This window comes from Arachis stenosperma, chromosome 4, assembly GCF_014773155.1.
Source record: "Arachis stenosperma cultivar V10309 chromosome 4, arast.V10309.gnm1.PFL2, whole genome shotgun sequence".
NCBI lineage: Eukaryota > Viridiplantae > Streptophyta > Magnoliopsida > Fabales > Fabaceae > Arachis > Arachis stenosperma.
This window is the reverse complement of record NC_080380.1, coordinates 143,263,602-143,288,309: the sequence shown is the minus strand read 5'-3', so window position 1 is coordinate 143,288,309 and position 24,708 is coordinate 143,263,602. Positions and strand designations below refer to the sequence as shown.

Genomic DNA, 24,708 nt, shown 5'->3' with positions numbered 1-24,708 from the left:
TCCAATTATATGAAGACAATAAACGAATGTTCTTAATTTGTAAGTTTAGCGGGCTCGTTTATTGATACTTTTTTCTGTTTACGGCATCCACTCTATGAAATTTGAAACACCATTGAGATCAATCTAATATTAGATAATGATCTTTTTTTTCTTTTCTTTTCTTTTCTTTTCTAGTGGATTCCATACTCCAGATGACACAAAGTAGTCTGAAAGTGCAAGAGAAGGGGATTTCGGCTCCTTTCATTTTTCCTCTTTTATTAAAAAAAAAATAGAAAAAATTATTAAATTACCACCACCATGATTTCTGTTCATATACCTTGGTCCAATAACTAAAAGTCAGGTTCCAAAAAGATAAAAAGGTCTACCCATAAAAGTGGATTTCAAACTAAATCCGACCTTTTTAAAGAGATCGGACAACAACCTAAAAGTCCAGTCCTACTTGAATTAATAGGTAGCTGTCTTCTCGAATTTCTCCAACAAATTCTACCTTATATAGAAAATAGATTTCAACAAACTTCTAAAATAAAGAGAATGCTTATCTATCAAAAAAGATAGAAATATTCCAACAAAAATGGTTATTTACTCTATTATAAATACACTAGAGCCCTCCAAGTATAACTCACGTTCTACTCTATTAAAAACCTGCTTAAAACCCTTACTAACTTAAGTATCGGAGTCTCTTGCAGGTACCACCCCTCACCTCCTCACGAGAAACTCGGACAGGCGGCACTTCGGCATCAACAAATCGAACGCTGCCATACTAAGAGATCTGGACTTCACGTTTAGACCCAAACCAATGTTTCAGGTAACCCTCGAAATAGTTTCTATATTAAAAATAATTTACGTGATAAGTATAATACAAATTGGAGATGAAAATTCTTCTATACAAACAAAATAAAAAGAGTATTTACTTGTTTTGGTCATCCAAAGAATTTTGAACCAGACACTTGAGTTCCTAACTAAAATTAATTACTCAATTAATCTCTAACAATTAATTTCGTCAATCACTTAAATCCTTTATTCTGACAACTCTAACAAGGGACAAAATTGTCTCTGACCCCCTCTGTTCGGAAACGACACCGTTATGTTCTCCTCAATTTTCATCATATCTCACATAACCCTAACATTTGTACTCTCCTTCTTCACCCTCACAGTCTTCTCCATCTTCTCATTCCTCCTCTTCAGCTCCAAGATCATGTCGTGGTGTAACTGTCACGCATGTCGCACCTACCTCAACACGTCATGAACCACACACTTCCCAAATTTCTGTGACTAGTACACCCACCTCTTCTGCACTTCACCCACGACAAACATCCACCTCCACATCTTCGATAACAACATCACCCCGATAACTTCCACCACATTCTCAAGACCAAGTTTCACAACTCACCTTCAACCCCGATAACTTCCACCACATTCTCAAGACCAAGTTCCACAACTACCCCAATGGCACGCCTTTTTCCATTATTCGGCAAGCAATATAGCTTGTTGAATATTAGGACATCATGAGAAGTTTCTCCTTCGACATCATATGCAAATTCTCATTTGGAATGGACCCCAAGTGCTTCATTCCTTCTCTCCCGGAGTCCAAGCTGGCAGACAGCTTCAGCCTCGCATCCAAGCTATCAGTATGGAAAGCAATGTCGCCGTCATTGCTCATATGAAAACTAAAGCAATTACTGAACATTGATTCGGAGAAGAAGTTGAAGGAAGCGATCGGAGTGGTAGACAATATGGCCATGAAAATAATAAGGCAAAGGAGGACGGAGATGACGAAAACGACGACAAGTCTTAACAAATCGGACTTGCTGTCTAGATTCATGAGATTCATTGAAGACGACAAGTACTTGAGAAACATAGTCATTAATTTCCTGAGTATGAATTAGTTAAGAACAAGTTGAAGATTTTTCTTCTTGTGAACATTAAAGGTGCAGAGTGTGCATTGTGTAATTTAAAGTTGCAACGTTAAACTATTATGATTATGTAAGATATGATAGGAATTGGAAGAAAATAATATCATTTCTGAACAAAGAGAATCAGAGATCATTTTGTCCCCTGTTAAAATTGCAAAAGACTACTTTATTCTCCATTAGAGTTGATGGAATAAAAAATCTAAATGACTAATGAAGTTAATTATCCAAAGACCAATCGAGTAATTAATTTTAGTTAAAGACTAAAGTGTTTGGTCTAAAATATTTTGGAGACCAAAATAAGTAAATACTCAAATAAAAAACAAAATGAAATCTATAAAATTATAACTTTCCAAATTTAGAAAGGAAATCCTATATAAAAGTCATGAAGTTTTACACCATAAATAGATTCTAGATGTCTAATCCTGTTCCATTTAACATTCTCTTTCAAAATATTTATCATTGAAAATAGTCAAAATACAAGGCACTACGCTCCAATCAAATAGTCCAAATAGTGGCGAATATTACAAAGGGCCACAAACTTTTGGCTATTTTGGCCTAATTTTAAACACTAATTATATTAGTAAACTCTAATCTCCCAGGGGATATTATTTCTCCCAACATACCTCAATATGCAACACAAAGCAAAATTCTGCATAGTGAATTTTAAGTAACTTTAACAAAATAAAATTCCATAAACATTTTAAAAAAATTAACAAAATAAGTTATCATCAAGAACAACCAGTGTAAAAATGATCTGCATGGAGAACTCTTCTTTCCTAGCGGTCTAGTTTCCGAATTCCTAATTAAGAGATAATAACTTTTTCTTTTACATAAGGAGAAGGAATGCACTAAACAAAACCTCTATGTATGTACATATTATTGTACATTCATAATACTACTCTTTTGACATTTTCACATGGCAGAGGTTGTTCTCTCACTTCCACAGTCTTTTCTGTTGCACACATTTCTAAAGGGATAGTTGAGATTACCGCATTTTTTACAGGTCCAACTGCCTTCGGGAGCGCCTCGACTTGCGCCCTATGCGAAAAAAGGAAAACAAGTTACAGCCAAAATTAGCATAGACTATTGTTAGCAATGCTACAAAACTAGAATAATGGAACAAATATTTTACTAAAATTATAGCGATGATGGTAAGAGCATTAGCAAAACAGAGGAAAACACTTACAGGTCTTGGAGCTCCGCAGTGTTTCATGTTGCAAGTTGTTCTGAAAGCAAAGTTAACATTCTCACATTTCGGACAGATCCAGTCTCCTTCGGACAAGCCATCTGGCCCTGCATAACCAATACAAAAATAGATTGGAGTTTTTTCTTAATGTTTCTTTTTTCATTTCCTGTGAAGAGGGTTAGGATGCCATATTACTACTAAACATATATAAATAAAAGAACACGGCAACATATAACGTGTCTAAGTAAGTTTCTTTTTTCTCCAAAATTTTTTCTCAAGCTCCTCCACTACATATAATCAACAAACAACAAAAGCCTTGTCCTACTATGTAGGATCGGTTATATGGATCAACAAACTAAAATTAATAATGGATTAAGAAAATGTATCGTTTAGGAGAAATTTGTTTTTTAATCAAAAAATTCCTCTCCAAAATTTCAACTGTAAATTACTTTTAACACAAAATAAGCTAATGCAAAAACACAATAAACTATATCTAGATTTCACAAATATGGGAAAATGTGGATACCTATGTATAGGTTTAAAGTTAATAAGAAGTTAAAAGGATATTAAAATTACCGCCTCGGCGTTTCCGAGATGCAAAATTATCAGTTATCAGTCCTTCGGCCCATGGAGGACTTTGAAAGCCATATCCATAGCCATTGATACTAGGCCTTGGACCATAAGGAATACCTGATTCAGTTCAATGAAAACTTGATTATATTTAGGGACACACAAGAGATACTAGAAAGTATAATGAAACAAGAACCAACAGGAATTAGCAACCATCATGTTTCTAAAACGAACAGTACAGAGTCCACCAAAAACTCAAATATATTATAATCAATCTCAAAGGTGAATAACATCAGTACCTAAAAGGTAACATTGTCACATAGCAACCCTCTCTCTGTTAGAATCAAACTGATGGGGAGTTCATAAAGAATGAAACAAACAGTAGATGCAGAAAATCAGCTCATAAAGTTGTTAAGAGAGTACCTCCAAAGCTTCCAGGTGGCAACGACGGTACTGGACTATATGGTAGACGAGGCCTAGGATACAGACCATAATCATATTGCACACCAGAATGTGGCATCGGGGATCCAAATCGGCCAGACACTCCATATGGTGGAGGAGGAGCCCCAACACCACCATAGTAGAAGGGAGGAGTGTTTCTGTATGGGCTTGTAACTGGGGCAGGCTGCAGAATACACAGGATTTTGTCCATTGAATGCCTTTTCAAGAATAATTGGCCCGTCTCCAAAAGAAAAAACTTCTCTTGACATGATAATCTATTAATCTATAGAAACACACACTTACCTGGATTATGGATGGTCTTGGTGCACCACAATGTCCCCGGTTGCAAACAGTTCTAAATGAAAAGTTTAAGTTTCCACAGTTGAGGCAGGTCCAGTCTCCTTCTTTACGTGGAGCTGAATATGACAAGAAAAAAATTTGAGAGACACTTGGAGGCTAGTTGATACATTGAGATTTTTGTCTTTTAGTTTTCATTCCAAAACAAAAAATTTAAGAATCACGGTGTAACACAAAAGACAGAAGCGGGATCGAATAGTTAAAATCAAATATCAATCAAGCAAAAATATCAAATTCTAATCTTTAAATACTATGATCCCACCCACTTCCCCATGTGTGAGCCGTAATCACTATAGAAATAAATGGCATATCAAACAACACATTATAAAACCGTTTTAGTGCCAATGTTTTCCCATCTTAGGTTATCAAAAAATAAAAAAGAAACCTGACAGCAAAAAACCTAGTTTTCCATGTTTCTTCTAAATGACATGTAAAGCAAAGAGAAGCCGCACACTTTCTAAGACATCATGCTCCTATCTCAAATTACTAATCCAGAGATTAAAGTAAAAAACAGCATAATCCTTCATGATACAGCAAAGATTTCAGTTTTCACAAGAGTGTACATTTTACAAACAGTAAAAATGCACACACTAACATTGTGAATGCTAAACTAAAAGTCACCCACAACACAATTTCTTAATACAATTTTTACATAGTCCAAAAATCAAATGAGTAGCTCAAATTCCTCCTCAAATAATCAGAACAATAAAGATAATTAGAAGCCCATATAACTAAACAAGATTTCAACTCTAACAGAAGCTACTTGGAGCTCAAAACAGTAATACATACCATCGTTTCGAAACCTCTTTGATCCGAGTGAACCTCGATTATCATCCTGAGAGCAGAAACGCACAAAACCCATATATAAGAAACAGAAAAAGATTAAATCTTTGCACCATTCAGCATGAACAGAGAGTCGTATATATCTATAGAAAAGACACTGTGAATGTGCTAGAATTTTGAAAAATTCACAGAAATTGAAGAAAACCTACCTTAGTAGAAGCCATTGGAAGGGGTCAGAAGAAGTTAGAGAGAGAGAGAAAGAGTGAAGTAGAGTGTAGCAGAGAGAGAGAGAGAGGGAGGGAGAGAAAGAGAGAGACACGGAGAAAGAGACAGCGTCAGCGCCACCAAGCAAAAGAACGCGGAGTTGTTTTCTTCTTCTTGTTTAATACTCGCCGTTTCGTCGAATTTATTGGCCAATTTTTTAGGATTTTTTATTTAAATAAAATAAGCCAATATTAAAATTATTGGATTCCCTAAATCAAATTTTGAAACGCAAATATCATCTTTTTACTATTATATATAAATCATTTCAGGGGCATGAGGATTATATAATATATTAACCATGCCACCCAAAAACGATTTATGCATGGATGGCTTAAGAAAATAGAAAGTAAATCGTTGCAGGACACACAAGATTATAGATAACGTATAAATCGTCCCACTCTATAAGGATTCACGTGATTTTGAACTAAAACACAAAGGCTTGGCACAATTAATATATTAAACAAACTCTCTCAACCTTAGTACGATTTATGTATAATATGATACTTTTATTTATAATATTTTAATTTAAATTACATCTATTTAAATTTTAACTTAAAAAATAAAAATATATTTATTATAATTTCAATTATTAATTTTATTAATAAGATTAAAATAAATTAAAAAAAGAATACTAACAAATTATAATAAAAAGAGTACTAAATTTTAATACATAAATTCAAATATTTTTTTTAGAGAAATATCAAAAGGTGTTAAAAAATATAATTTTTAATAATATAATTTTATGTTGTTTTAAGTAACATAAATTTAAGTTTTTATGAAATTTTTAGTATTCGTTGTTTATATAATTTTTTTAATATTTGTATAGATACATAATTTTTTATAGAATTTCTTTTGTCGTTTTTTATTTGACTTTGTATAAAATTTAATTTTTTTTTATAATTTTAATTATTAATTTTATTAAAAAAACCAAATTAAATAAAACAAATTCTGACAAATTATAATAAGAACGGTACTAAATTTTAATACATAAATTTAAGTTTTTTTTTTAAAAAGTCAAGAGATGTTAAAAAATATAATTTTACATAATATAAATTTATGTGGTTTTAAATAACATAAATTTAAATTTTTATAAAATTTATAGTATTTCTTGCTCATGTAATTTTTTTAATAATTTTTATCGTTTCATATTTTTTTATAATTTATATATTAGAAAATGACAAAGAAAAATTCTATAAAAAATATGCATCGATAAAAATTATTAAAAAAATTATATGAATAACGAATAATAAATTTTTTATAAAAACTTAAATTTATGTTACTCAAAACCACATAAATTTATCTTATACAAAGTTATATATTTTATTACCTTTCACATTTAAAAAAAAGTTAAATTTATGTATTAAAATTCAATACTTTTTTATTATAATTTGTTAGTATTTTTTTATTTAATTTAATTTTTTTAATAGAATTAATAATTAAAATTATAAATAAATAACTAAAATTTATACAAAGCCAAATAAAAAAAAGACAAAAAAAATTCTATTAAAGATATGTATCAATAAAAATGATTAAAAAAATATATGAACAATCAATACTAAAAATTTTGTAAAAATTTAAATTTATGTTACTTAAAACAACATAAATTTATATTATGCAAAATTAATATTTTCTAACACCTTTTGACATTTTTTTTAAGAAAAAACTTAAATTTATGTACTAAAATTTAGTACTCTTTTTATTATAATTTGTTAGTATTCTTTTTTTTAATTTAATTTAATCTTATTAATAAAATTAATAATTGAAATTATAAAAAATATATTTTTATTTTTTAAGTCAAAATTTAAATAGATATAATTTAAATTAAAATATTATAAATAAAAATACCCTATTATACATAAATAGTGTTAAATTTGAAAGGGTTTGCTTTAAACGTTAATCGTGCCAAATCTTTGTGTTTTAGTTCAAAATCACGTGAATCCTTGTAGGGTGGGACGATTTACGCGTTACCTATAACCATGTGTTAACATATTATATAATCCTCATGCCCCTAGAATGATTTATATAATCGTAGAAAGAAGATATTTAGGTTTCAAAATTTGATTTAGGGGAATCCAATAATTTTGGTATTGATTTATTTTATTTAAGTAAAAAAACCTATTTTTTTTATGAAAGAAAATTTTTACAATATCTTTTTTAAAATTAGATAATTTTCCAATTTTAGTGCTTGTTAATTTATATTTTTATTCACGTAAAAAAATATCTTTTTATTTTTAAATGAAGAAAAAAGAAGTATTTGCAAAAACGGCATTAAGAGGAGAAATTATGAATTTATGATCGTCTGTTTTTTGTAATAATAAATCATTATTTTTGGAATCGTATTTTGAAAGAAATTATTATGAAAAGTTGTTTATACGCATTCATATTAATAAATCGATAGATAAAATTAATTAATTATAACTAAATTAATTTAATTATATAAAGAATACTTATTATATAAAGAATAAAGAATTTATATAATTATAACTAAATTAACTTATTCAACCAATAATTAATAGTTAAATAAAAAATTTAGTGACTCAAGACTTTGATCGAATTAATTATTGATCCGATTTATTAACTCTCTTTTTTTTTCTTATTTCCACTGAACTTTTAGGCTTATTTTACTCCATGGATTTATGGACAAGTGAAATTTTTTGTAAAGTAATTTTTTATTAAAAAAACGTGTGTAATATCCAAAATTTTTTATTTTAATAAATAAAATAATTATAATAATTACTGAAATAAATAATTTAAAAAATATTTATCGAAATAAATACTCTTGTGTAAATAAGATAAGACACGTGGACGTAACACGTGTATATTTTATTTACAGTGTAAACAAGATAGTATTATCTCATTCACATGTATAAAAGATGTGTAACCCTTAATACTCTTCACACATTTCATTTCTTTTTTTGTCCCATTTTTATCACAAAAACAAAGCAACAATGGCCAATAATAACGTGTACATAGTTGTATGTGTTTATCCCAATTGTCATATGAGAAATGGCGACAACGGGATTATATTTGAGTGTGACAATCCGATACTGTTGCAGACTCAGCGTGTAAGTACGCCGTTAGAGTTGAAGAGTTTGATATTGAATAACTTCGGTGGTAAAGTTGCGAGAAAGGTGGGAAAGGTGGGGTATAGGTTGCTGACACCCAAGGGTAATGGAGTTTTCCAGTTTCGACTATTTCGGCTTGTAGGGGACGAGCATGTGCGGCTCACGTTCGACATCCATGGAAAAATCATGGAGGAACAAGTGATGGAATTTTCTGTCGAGGTTGGAGATGTTAGTCGTACTGGTTCTGTACACTCGACCTACGTATAAGACGACTGTCCTCTTGTACCACCACCCATTCATGTCTCGATTCCAGTGGAGGAGGTGGAGGAGGATGACGAAGAGTCCGACAAAGAATACGTGGCGGATACAGTCCCGCAGCCAAACAAGTTTCAGGGTAAACGACTCCTTCCTCTGCGCGCCTTGCTGTGGCGCCACCGGAGGCCTGGCACCAAGCAGCCGCTCCACAAACTGCCACATCTCCGTGTGGTAGTACCTACTGAAGTCACGGGGCACCCCAACTAGATCCCCGTGTGTGCATAACCCTAAGTGGTACGCCACATCCTGCAGGGTGATAGTGGCCTCACCCCACAGGAGATGAAATGTGTGCGTCTTCAAACACCATCGCTCCACGAATGTCGTAATTAAGAAATTGTCGAATGTGAAATCCTGAGGGACACCGTATCACCGAATCCAGTCTCAACCAGATACGGGACGATGGCATCCAGTGGAGGAAGGATATGACTCACTTGACAGGGCAGTAGAAGGTGAGGCCTCTAAAAAAAATAGTTCAAAATTATAAAGAGATATTTTGAAAAGTTTAATTGGATCTTTAACAGTTAACGGTCCTCGTATTTTCAAAATTTTAAATAGACTTCCATATTTTTCCTATTAAATTCTTACACTATTTTAAAGTTTTTTATACCTTTTGTAGTAGGATCTTTTTAAGATAAAAAATATTAAACTTAAATAAATATTTTTTTTTAAGTTAAAGATATATCTAATTAAGAATATATCTACATCTTTAATTACTTATTTTTTAGACAAATACCACTATGTTAATTTTAATATATTTGATACTAAAAAAAAACCTAACTAGGACATAGAGTTTCAAACTAATAACTATGTTGCAATAATCTACCACAATTAAATAGGATTTCAAATTTCTACAAGCAACATGTTCCTAACACTACATACTATATACTGGTTCTTCGTGACTACGCTAACCATATCTACATACAAAAATGTATCTACATGAAACTGCACAAAATTTAACACAAAAGAACTAACTTCAAAGTCGGCTGCCCCGACGTAATGCAAAGTCTCATTGAGCCTGTTGATGTCTCCATCGTTATCAGTTGTGCGCGCCATCGTCGTATGTATTGATAATTTGTTTAGAAAGGGGTAAAAGAGACGAGAAAGGTGGTGAAAAGGTTAAGATGGGACTCGGTCAAAGGCTGTGAACAACATATATTTAAAGACGTCGCCCAACCTATTTATTTCGTTTACAATATAAATAAGATAGGCATCCATATATCTTGTTTATACTTTAAACACGTGTCACCTCCACATGTCTTTTCTCGCTTACAGTATAAACGAGATAAGACAGAAGTATTTATTTTGGTAAATATTTTTTAAATTATTTATTTCATTAATTACTATATTTATTTTAGTTATTAAAATAAAAAATCAATAATATTCATGTATAATTAGTTTAAAATATATTTTATTGTTATAGTTATTTCACAAGTCAAATGTATCGATTTATTATTGAAAAAAATTACAAATTTTAAAATAGTAAAATCGGATTATCTAATTTTATTTTTTTAAAATTAAAAATATTAAAACCAAACCCCGACTTTTATTTTAGATAATTAAAAAATTAAAATCAGATCTACTAATTTATGTTATTTTTTTAAAAAAAATTGCATGCACTAAAATGGAACCCTCCGATTTCATATTTTTCTTCGCACCTTAACAAATTTGACTATCGAATTGTTTAATAACAATTAAAAAAAATTAATACCATATTAAAAAATACCAATTATTCTAATAACAATGCATAACACACCATTTTTATCCATATTAAAAAAATTAGTTAAATTTTTAGTCTCCAAAGGAGGGTTGGAAATAAGTTGAGTTGAGTCAAATTAAAATAAGTTTGACTTACAAAAATTAAGTTTAGTTTACAGCTTGATTCATTAACAATCGAATTTATTTTGTAAGCTCAAACTCAACTCAACAAAAGCTCACGAGCAGGTTTGAGCTCATTAGATGATTCAAATAATAGAAACATAATCTATAATTCTATATCAATAAATTATAACTTTATATATATATATATATATATATATATATATATATATATATATATTAAAAATATAAATTTAATATATTGTCTATCTATCAGTTATAAATTTTTTATTTATTTTCTACAATAAAATTATATATAAAAAATAAAATCATGTAAAATTATATATTACTATTACACACACACATATATATTACTATCATTAATACGCATATTCTATATGCATTTAATATATACTTTTAATATATATCATTAATACGCATATTCTATATGCATTTAATCTATATTTTTAATATTATATATAATCGAGTTAGTTCACGAGCTAATGAGTTAAGTTTATCCAATCTCAAACTCGACTCATTTAATTTATGAACTCAATTTTAAGCTCAAACTCAACTCATCATAGCTCACAAGTTTAGCTTATCAAGCTATTAATGAGTCGAGCTCAAGTTGGCTCATGAGTTATGAGCCAGCATGACTCACTTCCAGTCCTATCTCCAAGTAGGGACGGACATAAGGGGGCGAGTAGAGGCCTCGGCCCCAGTTTTTTTTTTTAAATTTATATTAATAAATTATTAAGTATGATTTAATTTTTTAAAAAAATTATTTAATATTTAGTCTATTATAAATAAAAGTTCAATCCAACCTAAATATTAATGATTTTTAATATCTAAAAAGTAAATAACAATGTTAGAAAAATCTAAAAAAGATATTATTTTTTTAATTAAGTAAAATTTTTCAAAATTCATAAAGTGAATTTTTTTTACCGTCTTTCTTGATTCATTTGGTATTAATTTTGTTTGTTTCAACTGTTACAACTGAAAGATCTTTTCAGCTATGAATATTGTGAAAAATGACTTAAAAATAAAATAGAAGATGAAATTCTTACTAATTGTCTTTTAATTATATTGAAAAAAATTGCTAAAAATTTGACACAGATTCTATTATCGATGAATTTTATGATACGAAAAATCGACCACTTCGTTAATAAAAAGTACACACATTTTTTGTTCTTTAAAATATATTATTTATCAGTATATTTTTGTAATATATCTTACATTATATAATTTTTTGTATAATTTTTTAATATTATATATGTTATTAATCTCCTATAATAATATTTCTGAATCCTCCATAATTTTTTAATAATATTATATATGTTATTAATCTCCCATAATAATTTTTAATAGTTAAGAATATGTATTTTTTTCATTGATATGTATTTTTCCTTGATATATTCTTTAGATTTATGATGAAAAATGTTAGAATTAAGAGATGAGAATCAAAATTTATAATTATACAGAGTGTGTTTATCTTAGTGATTGAATTTGAATTTCAATCGATAAATATTAAATAGACATTTATTTGTTGAGATTGAATTACAAATTTATAAAAAGTTAAGAATAGACTCAAATTAATAACTTATCTTTGATAACTTAATTTAACTACATTTAAATTTTAAATTTTGAAATAAAATTACTAGATTATTGTTAGTTAATTAGATAAAGTCATAGTTAGACGGCAGTTTTTACTCCAAATTAATATTATGACCGTATACATAACTATCAATTTGAGAAAGAATATTAGTAGATAGTTAGCTTATTAATTATAGAGATTAGTTTATCATAACTAAGTTAATAAAATTAGTTATTCACACATACATGTTTGTATATATATGTGACAGCAGAATTTATTAATTATTAAAGAAAATGTATAAAAAATATACTGAAAAACTATACAAGTGTTGTGCTGCTAGGCGAAGTGGTGGTGTGTTGCACTCTAAATGGCGAAAGTCCAGTGGCTGAAAGCATTACTAGCTTACGCTCTGAACCGAGTAGCATGGGGCACGTGGAATCCCGTGTGAATCAGCAAGGACCACCTTGCAAGGCTAAATACTCTTGGGTGACCGATAGTAAAGTAGTACCGTGAAAAAAGGGTGAAAAGAACCTCCATCGAAAAGTGAAATAGAACATAAAACCGTAAGCTCCCAAGCAGTGGGAGGAGCCCAGCTCGGAGCTCTAACCGCGTGCTTGTTGAAGAATGAGCCGACGACTCATAGGCTAAAACAGTTTTGTCTCTAATTTTCTCTTTCTCAACCTGTTTTCTCTCATGTTCTACAATCTTCTTCTTCCAATTAACAATTGATTCCATCATAGAATACAACAGTTTCAACAATTATTAAGATATCTCAATTCAACTAGGTATTTTTAAAAAATAACCCTTTATTCAGCTTTTTTTATTACAATATTTAAAAAAATTAAAATAAATACATCCAAATAGATTTAGTATTTTTTAAAAATTAAATACACATTCAAAATATAAACTAAATAAAACTGAAATTTAAAATTTAAATTTTAAAATTTTTTATTTTAATTTTAATATTTTTAATTACTAAAAAATATAATTTAAATACGCATCCAAAAATCAAATTAAATAAAATTCAAAAATTTTAATTTCAAAATTAACAAAGACTTTAAAATGAAAAAATACTAATGCTCAAATAAATAATAAAAATTTCAATTAATACTATGATAAAATATGTTAGATATATTATTATTGAATAAGATCTAAAAAGTTAATTTAATTATTCATTTTAATAATTTAAAAACATTAATGTTCAAATAAGTAATGAGAGAATCCAACTAGTAATAAAAAAAAAAAGAAATATTAGATGCGTTTTTATCGAACAAGATATAAAAAAAATTAATTTTATTTTTAAAGTTTAAATTTAAATTTTAGATTTATAATTTTGGATGTGTTTCAAAAATATTTTGTATATAACTTAATAATTTTAGATGTATTATAATTGAAAAAAAAAACAATTTTTATGAACATACATTTTAATCATTTTAAAAAAGTTAATGTTCAAATATATAAGTAATGAAAAAATCTAACTAATAATAAAAAATAAGAAATATTAGATGCATTTTTATCGAATAAGATATTAAAAATTAATTATTTATTTTTAACATTTAAATTTAAATTTTAGATTTTAGATTTTAGATGTGTTTTAAAAATATTTTGTATATAATTTAATAATTTTAGATGTGTTATAATTGAAAAAAATATTTTTATGAACATACATTTTAATAATTTTAAAAATGTTAACGTTCAAATATATAAGTAATGAAAAAATTTCACTAATCATAAAAAAATAAAAATATTAGATACGTTTTTATCGAATAAGATATAAAAAAAATTAATTTTATTTTTAACGTTTAAACTTAAATTTTAGATTTATGATTTTAGATGTGTTTTAAAAATATTTTGTATATAACTTAATAATTTTATATGTGTTATAATTGAAAAAAAAATTATGAACATAAATTTTAATAATTTTAAAAATATTAATGTTCAAATATATAAGTAATGAAAAAATTCAACTAATAATAAAAAATAAAAATATTAGATAAAATTTTTATCGAATAAAGTATTACAATTTTTTTTCTACAACATTTCTTTCTTTTGCATAGTCATTAATTTTTTTTATTGTGAATCATTCGTAGCCAAAATCGCAAACTAAATATTTAGAGGACTAATACCACGTTTGTTTTGCTAGACATATCTATCACTTAATAGACACGGTGGTACGGTCTGTCGTTTGGTTTATTAGACACAAATTTTTTAGCACACAAGAGCACATAAAATACGTGTCTTTCATGTCTCTCCTTTAACCTGAGACACTAAGGCTGCGTTTGTTTTTAAAAATAGGATAAGACAAGACACAAAAAATAAGACGTAAAGGACAGAGACACAAAATTGTGTGTTCTTGTATCCTATTTTGTGATAAACTAGAACAAATTATGAACATCTAATTTATTCTCATTTTTTTCATTCAAAAAATTTGAGAATGAAAAATATAATAATAAAAAATATATCTATAAAAAATTAACAAGAATAATGACAGAAAAAAATGACAAATAAGTTGTGTACTTTGTTAGTGTCTTCGTGTCCTTCCTGTCAGAATGGACATAAAATACACTAATTCAATGTTCTTGGACATATTGTCTCTGTTCATGTCTCTTCTGATAAACAAAATTTTGTATTTCTGTATCCCTATCTGAGTATCATGTATCTGTAAACAAACACTGTCTAAGAAACAACTTATAATACATAAATTTTTTTAATTTTATCTTTTTTTTTTCTTTAATTCCCACTTTGGTCATTATCCTCTCTTTTTCAGTAGTTTTTTTATTGGGATAATATTGATTGCAATTTATTATTATGCCTAGTGTATAGTTACCAAACAAAGTAAATTTTTTTTGCCTCATTATGTCTATGTTTAAACCAAACGTAGCCTAAGTGATTAGGTCACTCGCATATAATTTTATTTCCGTACTTTAAAATGTGAAAATATTAAAAATGAGAAAAATATAACTAACAAATAATCAATAATAATCAATCGGATGATATTAGATAGATATTACGAAATCTTTTCGGATTTATAAACTTGAAAGGATGCATAATAATAAAATATTAAGTATAAAATAGTAAATTTACCTGCACTTATAGAGTGGCAACCTCTTAGGTGAGTATGAAAAAATTATGTCATTTGAGTTATAACTCGTTGGCTACCAATATACTTATTTACAAGGTTCTGAAAATCAAACCGATTATCAAACCGCTCTAGTTATTGGTTTATTGATTCATAGATTCAACCGGTTCGACATTGATTGAACCGAAAAAATCGTTTTATGATAAAATATAAATAAAGACATTAAAACATAATTATAGTTTAATATAAACTTTAAAATATTATCCAAATTAAAAGTACTATATAAACCAGAATGTTATGATCTCATTCAAATACAAACTCAAAAGTCAAATAACAAACAACAAACTAAACATAAGATGCCAACATCTAAGTTTGTCATCAATCATATTTATTCATATTCACAATCTTATCACATTCATTCATATTCACAATCCCTTGCCTTATCGATTTAATATTGGAAAAAGGTACTAGTTATGCTCATTAGAATTACTCAGTCTTTTAAGAGTATAGATAAGAGACTTTTATCAATATATTAAAGGAATTAATAAATTGATATTGAACTTGATTCAATTTATTAGAGTTTCTCTCCCTAACTCAGAGAAGGAGTTCTAACATTGGTGCTCTCATTGAGAGGTTTCTTCCATTTTTCATGGAAAAACAAATAACTCAACAATCTGAAGATACATTTTCAATCTTCGATAGAAAAGATGATTATGGATGAACAATATGTATTGAGCAATACTGAAACACTAGAAAAACACCTAAGGAGAGGAGCAGAGATTCATAGAGGTAAAAAGAGGTTTGAAAGAAAAAGCTCTGAGATGAATTCAGTTATGGAAGACGCTCAATCCATTTGCCAATTTGAAAACATTCGAAATTGCGTTCTATCATCGCCACCAACCGGATATGCGTCCAAGCTTGCCAGAAATTTGCTAAAATGTTGTAGAATAGAAAATTGAGTGGAAAGATATTAAAGCTAGACTAAGGTAGCAACAACAACCACCACAAATCGATCAAGAAGCAACCAAATCTCAGCTATCAACAAAATAAGACTAGCAGCAGCATCAACAGAAATTAAAAAAAAAAAGAGGCCGAAATCGATGCAAATTCATATTCAACAAGAAATTTAGCAACAAATCCAACAACAGATCACAAATTCAATTTCACAAGATCAGTTCACAAATCAACAAGTCTAGAATATGAAATTGAAGAAGAAGAAGAATCAGATTTTAATTTTGAATTTTAACCACAACAACAATAAGAAGAATTAAACAGAAATTGCCGATCAAGCACAAATTCAAAATTCAAATCCAGAAATTCAATAAAAAATAACTCTAAATTCAAAAAAGTACGCTTAGAGACAATTGCAAAGAAAGCAGCATATCGCAACAATAGTGTGGAAATCAAAACAACTTTCAAAGATTCAAGCAGAATTGCTTTTATCATGGGATCTTTAATAGCGGCTTTCGGCGGGGAAGTCACCTCCTCTCTCGCAGCTTCGGTCTCTCTCGCTTCCTTCCTCATGTGACAGCGACGACCATGGCTTTGCGCAGTTCCAACAAACCCTAGCAGCGGTAGTGATGGATTGGCAGCGATGGAGGCACGGCGGCGACGCAGCAGAGGCTCCCTCCTCCCCTGCGGTGGCTGCGATTTTCGAAGGCTGATCTGACGTTAGCACAACGGAAGTTGTGACGCGGCGATGGCTGGATAGAAGTTGTGCCAGAAGCTCGAGGTGAGTCAGACTGTAGACGTGAGAGGTGAAAGTGGATGTTAGAAAGAAAAGGAGTGGGTCTGTGTCTCTGTGAGTGACTAGAGTTCTTTTTTGGCCCTTTCAGCATGCAAGACGCAGCGTTTTGTCCAAATTTCAAAAACCGTCCGATTCGATTCGACCGATCGGTTTCCGACCGATTCGGCAGTCCAACTTCAGTTTTTAAAATTGACGGTTTTATTTATTATCCAAACCGTATTTACCAACAAATTTTTATTCGATTGATTCGACCGATCAATTTGAATCAGTTTTTAAAATATTGTTTATTTATAAAATAAAAATGTGTTTTAATTAAAATTTAATTAAATAATATTATTTAAATTAAAAGACTGAAAGTTAAAGAATAACTAACTTTTTCTTTAAAATAAGACGATGAAAATAATTAACATCTTATTTTACATTTGGATGTAAATTATTTTTTCTTATATTTAGTTCAAAATTCAATCTATACCACCTATTCCAACCAATAAAAGAGTGTCCTTAACCTTAATTCAATTCCAAGCGGCAATAAACCAACTTAATCCATTTGAGAGGCCTATTCTCAAACTTGAGAATCTGACAAGCAATGTTAAGTTTTATTAAATATCTATAATTAAGAAGGTAAATATTTTATGCTTAGTAAGAGTAAAACAAAAAATATAATATAACTATTAACTTATCATTTTTAAAATTTATATATAGATGTATTATTAAAATATTTTATATTATTTTAAAATATTTTTATTTATTATAAAATTATTTTTTAAATAATAAAAATTATAAATTTATTCTTTTAAAAAAATATTGAAATAATAATAAATGAGTTTATATCTACTATTTGTATGATAAAATAAACATTTAGTTATAAGTCATGATTTGAATATTATTGTATATCTTATTACTGATACAACGATTGTGTAGTAGAGTAGTTATTATAACGAAGATAATTAGCTAAGCTATATTATATTAAAATTATGAAATTTATATAAATTATAAGTAAAAGATATTTATTTATTTTTTCTTTCTAAAAGTATTTAAAAAGTGTACGTACTAATATAAACCTCATATCTTAAATATATACTAATAATTCATAAAATAAGTTACATAGATTTTCTAAAATATCTTTTACAGAAAATCTCAAGAGCAATATTTTTTAACAAATTTTAACTAGCATTTAATCCGTATTAAATTTTAATATTCTTATTGCATTTGGATTTTTTTTAATTTATATATAAAATTATTAATGCTGGATAACTAAAGCGGCTAGTCCTGTAGTTCTATAGTATCTTTTATTTTCATGAGTACTATATGCATTGATCTACAATTGCAATTTGAACAAAAAAAATTGATGCTAGATTTAAATTGTTTTATCATGCGTGCATTGCATATAGTTTACGTTTGAATAATTTATTTCGTTTATTGTCAAAAATAGAATTTTGTTTAATTATTTTCATTTTATGTAATATATTCAATATCACACTTAAAATTTACTGATATTATAATTAAATGATAGATTTTGTGAATTAATTGTTATTCTTATTGTGTCAAATTAAAATATTATTGTATAATACTAACAAATTTTATATTTTTTATATTAGTTATTTTTAGAATTTGAGACTTAACTTAATTTTTCATAAAATATTAATATAAATATGTATTTTAAATTTTAATTTTAAATTTTTTATTATTTTTTATTTTTTATTTATATAATACCAATTTTATTTATTCAACCATTAATTTATCGATTAAACTAATAAACTAATAAATCACTTAAACTCTTTCGTAAACTTTCTTGGTTGTCTAGTTATTTTACATTTTATGATATTAGGAGATCCCTAACTACTAATTTTAGTCCTTATGTTAGACAATTGATTTCTGTATTGTTTATTGAATGCAAACTACTTTTGATAATAAAAAGATAATAATAGTTCCTTGACTTCCTTCAACAATGTTACAAGTAGTGTATGAAGACTTTTTAGTTTTTATGTTTACACATGTCAAAACATAAAACCTTTTACTGATATCTCGTTTATTTGTTCTTACGTAGGAGGATTTCTAAGTGGAAAAGTATGAGAAGCTAATGGAATATTTGTATAATGTAAATAATGGAGATTTATAGAATATTAGAAATATAATTATTAGTGTTATCTTTTTCCATTAGCTGAAACTTTTGGAATGAGTGATATCATGACATGGTATTAGAGCGCTAGAGTCGAAAGATCAAGAATTTAATTCTTAGTGAATCCCAAAATCAATTTAATCTTTTGGGAAAATATTTATTATCCCTAGTATTCTGATAATTATTCTAGATAATATAGAGAATATTCATTTTGTAACTCAATAGTCCATTATACACATTATATAAATAATCCATTATCTCTCTAGCGGAATCCATATCTTTTCCAAATATATCATTATCGAATTACTTGAGACTTGTACATAAATAGGATACACACATTATTAACGTTTAGAACTATAAAACTTGGAAGACGAGTGTTTTGAAACCACATACATGTTATTAACCTTAGGAAGCACTAATATAAGCCACCTTTTTAATAGGTATATTTTAAATTTAAATATTAAAATGACTATCAATTTAATTTTTATTTTCAGTTAGTATTTAATTAGAGAATTAGTGGGATAATAATATAATATAAAGAGCTGTTACATATCTAAGTATTTTTGATAATTAAATCTAATTAAATTGACTTAAATTTAACAAAAATTATTTTCATTATACGTAGCGTGTATACACGCACTTGATTAACGCAAAGTGAAGTGGGTAGAATCATGGATAGAAAACTAACTATGCTAGTAACCTACCAAAATTTATTGTAAAAATTAAATTTTCAGGATCAATGATTAGACTATACAAACTAAAAATGCCATTTCTTAGATAAAGGAAGAGATTACTCGATCCATTTTCGTATCGCTCATAATATATTAATATATATATATATATATTAATTCGAGCACCTATTTTAGATGTGTATTCTATTTTTGCACAATAGGAATATGAAAATCCGCAAGAAGCTATAGGTCGTATTGTATGTGCCAATTGCCATTTGGCTAATAAGTCTGTGGATATTGAAGTTCCACAAACGGTACTTCTCGATACTGTATTTGAAGCGGTGGTTCGAAATTCTTATGATATGCAAATCAAACAAATTTTTGCTAACGGTAAAAAGGGAACTTTGAATGTTGGGCTGTTCTTATTTTACCAAAGGGATTTAAATTGGCCCCCTGATCGTATTTCACTCAAGATTAAAGAAAAGCTGGGTAATCTCTCTTTTTAAAGCTATCGTCCCACAAAAAAATATTCTTGTGGTAGGTCCTGTTTCTGGCTAGAAATATAGTGAAATCACCTTTCCTATCATTTCTCCTAATTCCGTTACTGAGAGAGATATTCACTTCTTAAAATATCCAATATATGTAGGCGAAACAGCGGGAGGGGTCAAATTTATCCCAATGAGAGCAAGAATAATAATACTGTGTATAATGCTATAGCAAAGGAAATAGTAAAAAAATCATACGAAAAGAAAAGGGGGATACGAAATAACTATAGCGGATGCATCAGATGGACGTGAAGTGGTTGATATTATACTTTTAGGACCAGAACTTCTTGTTTCAGAGGGTGAATCTATCAAACTTGATCAACCATTAACGAGTAATCCTAATATGGGTGGATTTGGTTAAGGGGATACAGAAATAGTACTTCAAAATTCGTTACGTGTCCAAGATCTTTTGTTCTTCTTGGCATCGATTATTTTGGCCCAAATCTTCTTGGTTCTTAAAAAAAATAATTTGAGAAGGTGCAATTATCCGAGGTGAATTTCTAATTTACAGGTCCGCGAATTTATGAACATATTAATCCTAAGTCAGTAAAAGAACTAAATTTTAGTCGATAAATTCTGTACTGTAATTCTATTATGTATAATAAAAAATTAAAAAAAAAGGACCGAACATTTGATTCTTTCGAGTCTTTTTCTACCATATTTAGAGAATTTCTTATACTACAATACTAGTCAGTCGTAATATATATAGTGAAGAAGACTATTTTATTTTGCGTTTTTTCAACCTAATAAATTAGAACAATATAATTATGTTCAGATTTCAATGTCCTACAATAGAAAATAATTATTAGTTTTTTATTACTGTAATATAAAAAAATTAGTTGAAGAATATTAAGCACAGTAGAAATTAAAATAGGTAAAATGAGATTCTAGGATTTTGGGAGAGATTTTATTTTTATCTTTTTCTAGAGTCCGATTATTTTTTTATTGTTGCAAAATATCGAAATAGAAAATATTTTCTATTCTATTTATATAGAATAATACTTGTTGATTCCCTTCTTTGAGTGGAACCTTTGTGAGATAAGATAAAATATCATCTTAATGAATACAGTATACCACATTATGTAATGGACAAACAAAAAAAGGGAGATTGACCCAACAATAAGATTTCGAATAGAAGAAGGGAATAAAGATAGAATAGAATTAAGAATATATTACAATATAATTAAATAGAATTCATATTATTTCCATTGCGATATCCCGAAAAAGTAAATCAAATGATTCATATTATTCCCCTTTTATTCTTTTTTTTTTTTTTACTTTTCTTTTAACTTAAATTGAAAGAAATTTTCTTTTGAAAAAAACTTTTTTTAATCAAAAAATAAATTTCATTTTTAAAAAATATTAAAAAAAATTAAAATAGACTTTTTTTAAACATTGAAAAAAGTTATCTATTGAGTCATTTATAAAAAAAATCTTCTTCTTATTAAGAACTCAACGGGACCCCTTCAAATTCATCAACAAAAAGAGTGGATTCCTATTGAGTTCTTCTTACACGTTCATTTTACAAACTCAATTCATCTGATTACTAAAGGGATGAACCCAATCCAAAATATGAACCATAAAAAAAATACCAATTAAACCGATCACAGGAATACCAGTTACAGTACCTATTATCCAAAGAGAAATCCTTCCATTAGTATCGATCATTTATCCCACTTTCTTCCACATTTGATCAGGTAGTCATGCTAGTGACATAAACAGTCATAGATAATTATGAAATTATATCCTTCTGAATAGGATAAGAGAATTTCAAATACTCGTATAGGTATTTATTCCCTTTCTTCTATTAATTGAAGAAATAATTTGAAAATAAAACAGCAAGTACAAAAATGAGTAATAACTCCCAATAGAGACTGGTACGATTCAATTCTACATTTTATTTGTTTGGGTTTGATTGTGTCGTAGCTCTATAATTTAGATTAGGTTTATCATTGGATGAACTGCATTGTTGATATTGATCCCAAAAAAGAAACAGTGGATACTGCTAGTTGGTGAACAGCTAACCATCGTACTGTAAAAATTGGATAGGTCCTATCTATGGTCATTGGAGCATCCTAAAAAGATCTACTAAATTTATCAAGTTGGTCCAAACGATTAAAATGGCTAGTTATTAATAAAATTCCTTGTCGATTCTCCGTAAAATACTCATTTGGCCGAGGACTTTCAAAAACACCGTAAGCTAAACCCGTGCTGACAAATAACCAACTCGCAATGAATAGGGAGGGTATAGTAATGCTATGAATAATCCAGTATCGAATACTGGTAATAAAATTAGAAAAAAAAACGTTCTCCGGTGCTTCCAGACATGTTGAGCTCCACATATTCTTGTACTGTCAAAGGGGGATCGATTCCATAAAAGATGAGAGTAGTAAGTAGAAATTTACTGAGAATTATCCTTGTTAGATCATCAATATTGTACCCAAGGTATCTTTTGAGTATAGCGAATCAGTATAGCTATCCTTCTTCGAACACAGCAACGAAATTAAAAGATTCATGCTGAGATCAAGTACTAGATTCTTTCTAACTTGCTTGTTGGTTGTCTCAATGTAATGTACTTAATACAAAATTCTGTAAAGTTTAAGAGTCTAATGAATCTTTATAGTATAAGATGAAGGTTCTCCACATGTTATTAATTAACATGTATTCAATATTAGCTTCGGATTACAAACCGAAGATCAATTAAATTGTGACTCCCATGGACTGACTTGTATTTATTTTTGATAATTCATGACATAGATTCTCCTATTTTATTTCTCCAATTCAATTAGATACCAAATCCGGAAAGAGTGGTGGAAGATGTTTTTTTGTTGTTACCCCCATTTTTTTGAAAAAAAGAGTTGAATTGATTAGTTATTCAGTAACAAGTAAAAAAATAACAGTAATAGATACTTTCTATTTGATGAGAGAAAAAAAAGACTCTTTCGTAGTTGATAGAGTTTTTTTTTTTTAAATAAGATATGGAAAGACAAAAAAATTGTGAAATCCGAGTTTGAGGGATGGGATCTCATATCTTTTTTCTTCTGTTGTAGTATAGTAAAGGAATGAAATCCACGACTAAATCTAATGATAAAAAAATGAAAGAGCATTATAAGGTAACTCGTTTTTTGTTTTAAATAAAAAAAGTAAACAAATTACATACAATAAAAAAGGCCTAATTTTTCTGATTTTTTTCCATAGATATTTTATTAATATTTTTTTTAATTTTTTATTTTAAATTATTAAATATTTTGCAATATAACTGAATAAATATTCTATTTTAGAATAGAAAGAAGAAATAGAAATATTCTAGAAACTAAAAATAAAAAAAATAATTTGAAATTCTTTTTGGATTATTTTACTCAACTTACGAATTGCTCAAAAAATCTGTTAATTTTGAATCACAGTATAGATAGTTGTCATAAGTGATAAATTGATTTCTTACTGATGTCACTTTATTTTTGTTCGTCTATAATGATTAATAAATCCATAAATCTCAATTGTATTTTTCAAATGGTATTTTTTTCTTCTTCTCCTATTCGATTGTATTTTCTTAAAAATTTAGGGAAGTGCTTTATAAACATACGTATAAAAAGAACTTATTTCATTTAGCTTATTTATGCTCACTATAATTAGTTATTTCGGTTTTTTACTGGCGACTTTTAGCACAATTTCAGCTCTTTTTATCAGTTTGAGTAAGATACGACTTATTTGATTTTCAAATTGGAATTGAATTAGAGATTTTTTAATACTACTAGATATTCTTGAGTTCTTTATCATGTGAATTTCTAATTCTTGCTTGATCATTGAAATTCATGGTCAATACATTTTAATTAATATTTAGTTTAAGTATAAAAGATATATATTACCTCTTATTTGTCTTCCCTTTCAAACAAAAAAGAATGATTGGAGTTTTTCTATTTGAAATTGTGTTAGAACTAATCCTTATTACTTTAGCTGGATTAAAAGAATGATTGAAATTTTTCTATTTGAAATTGTGTTAGGACTAATCCCTATTACTTTGGCTGGATTATTCCTAACTGCATATTTACAATACTGACGTGGTGATCAATTGGACCTTTGATTAATTAACATCTTATTTGTTTAGTGATATTTATTAACCTCTTATTTTTTTCTTTGTTTTAACCACAATTTTTAGGAGGTCAAATTCAGCCTTTAAACTACTATTTAATTATTTTATTGTCATTCTCAATATAACAAAAATGAAATCACGCTATGTAGGATTT

General features: G+C 28.0%; 1 protein-coding gene across 1 annotated transcript; it reads right to left on the bottom strand.

Moving 5' to 3' along the window:
* Positions 1 to 2,331: 2,331 nt before the first annotated feature.
* Positions 2,332 to 5,668, bottom strand: LOC130973670 (ranBP2-type zinc finger protein At1g67325-like). The gene is made up of 7 exons (XM_057898287.1): positions 5,460 to 5,668; positions 5,257 to 5,302; positions 4,414 to 4,526; positions 4,093 to 4,294; positions 3,676 to 3,789; positions 3,100 to 3,206; positions 2,332 to 2,951 (listed from the first exon to the last, which is right to left on the bottom strand). Exons 1-7 carry the CDS (start codon positions 5,472 to 5,474, stop codon positions 2,826 to 2,828), a joined length of 723 nt encoding a protein of 240 aa, XP_057754270.1. The 5' UTR covers positions 5,475 to 5,668; the 3' UTR covers positions 2,332 to 2,825.
* Positions 5,669 to 24,708: the final 19,040 nt, after the last annotated feature.

Bases quoted from the DNA above. Each gene is read 5' to 3' on its own strand.
- LOC130973670 (XM_057898287.1), bottom strand. The intron at 4,527-5,256 runs GTATGTATTACT...TGTCATATTCAG, and splicing joins AAAGAGGTTTCGAAACGATG to CTCCACGTAAAGAAGGAGAC. The intron at 3,790-4,092 runs GTACTCTCTTAA...GAACTGAATCAG, and splicing joins GCCACCTGGAAGCTTTGGAG to GTATTCCTTATGGTCCAAGG.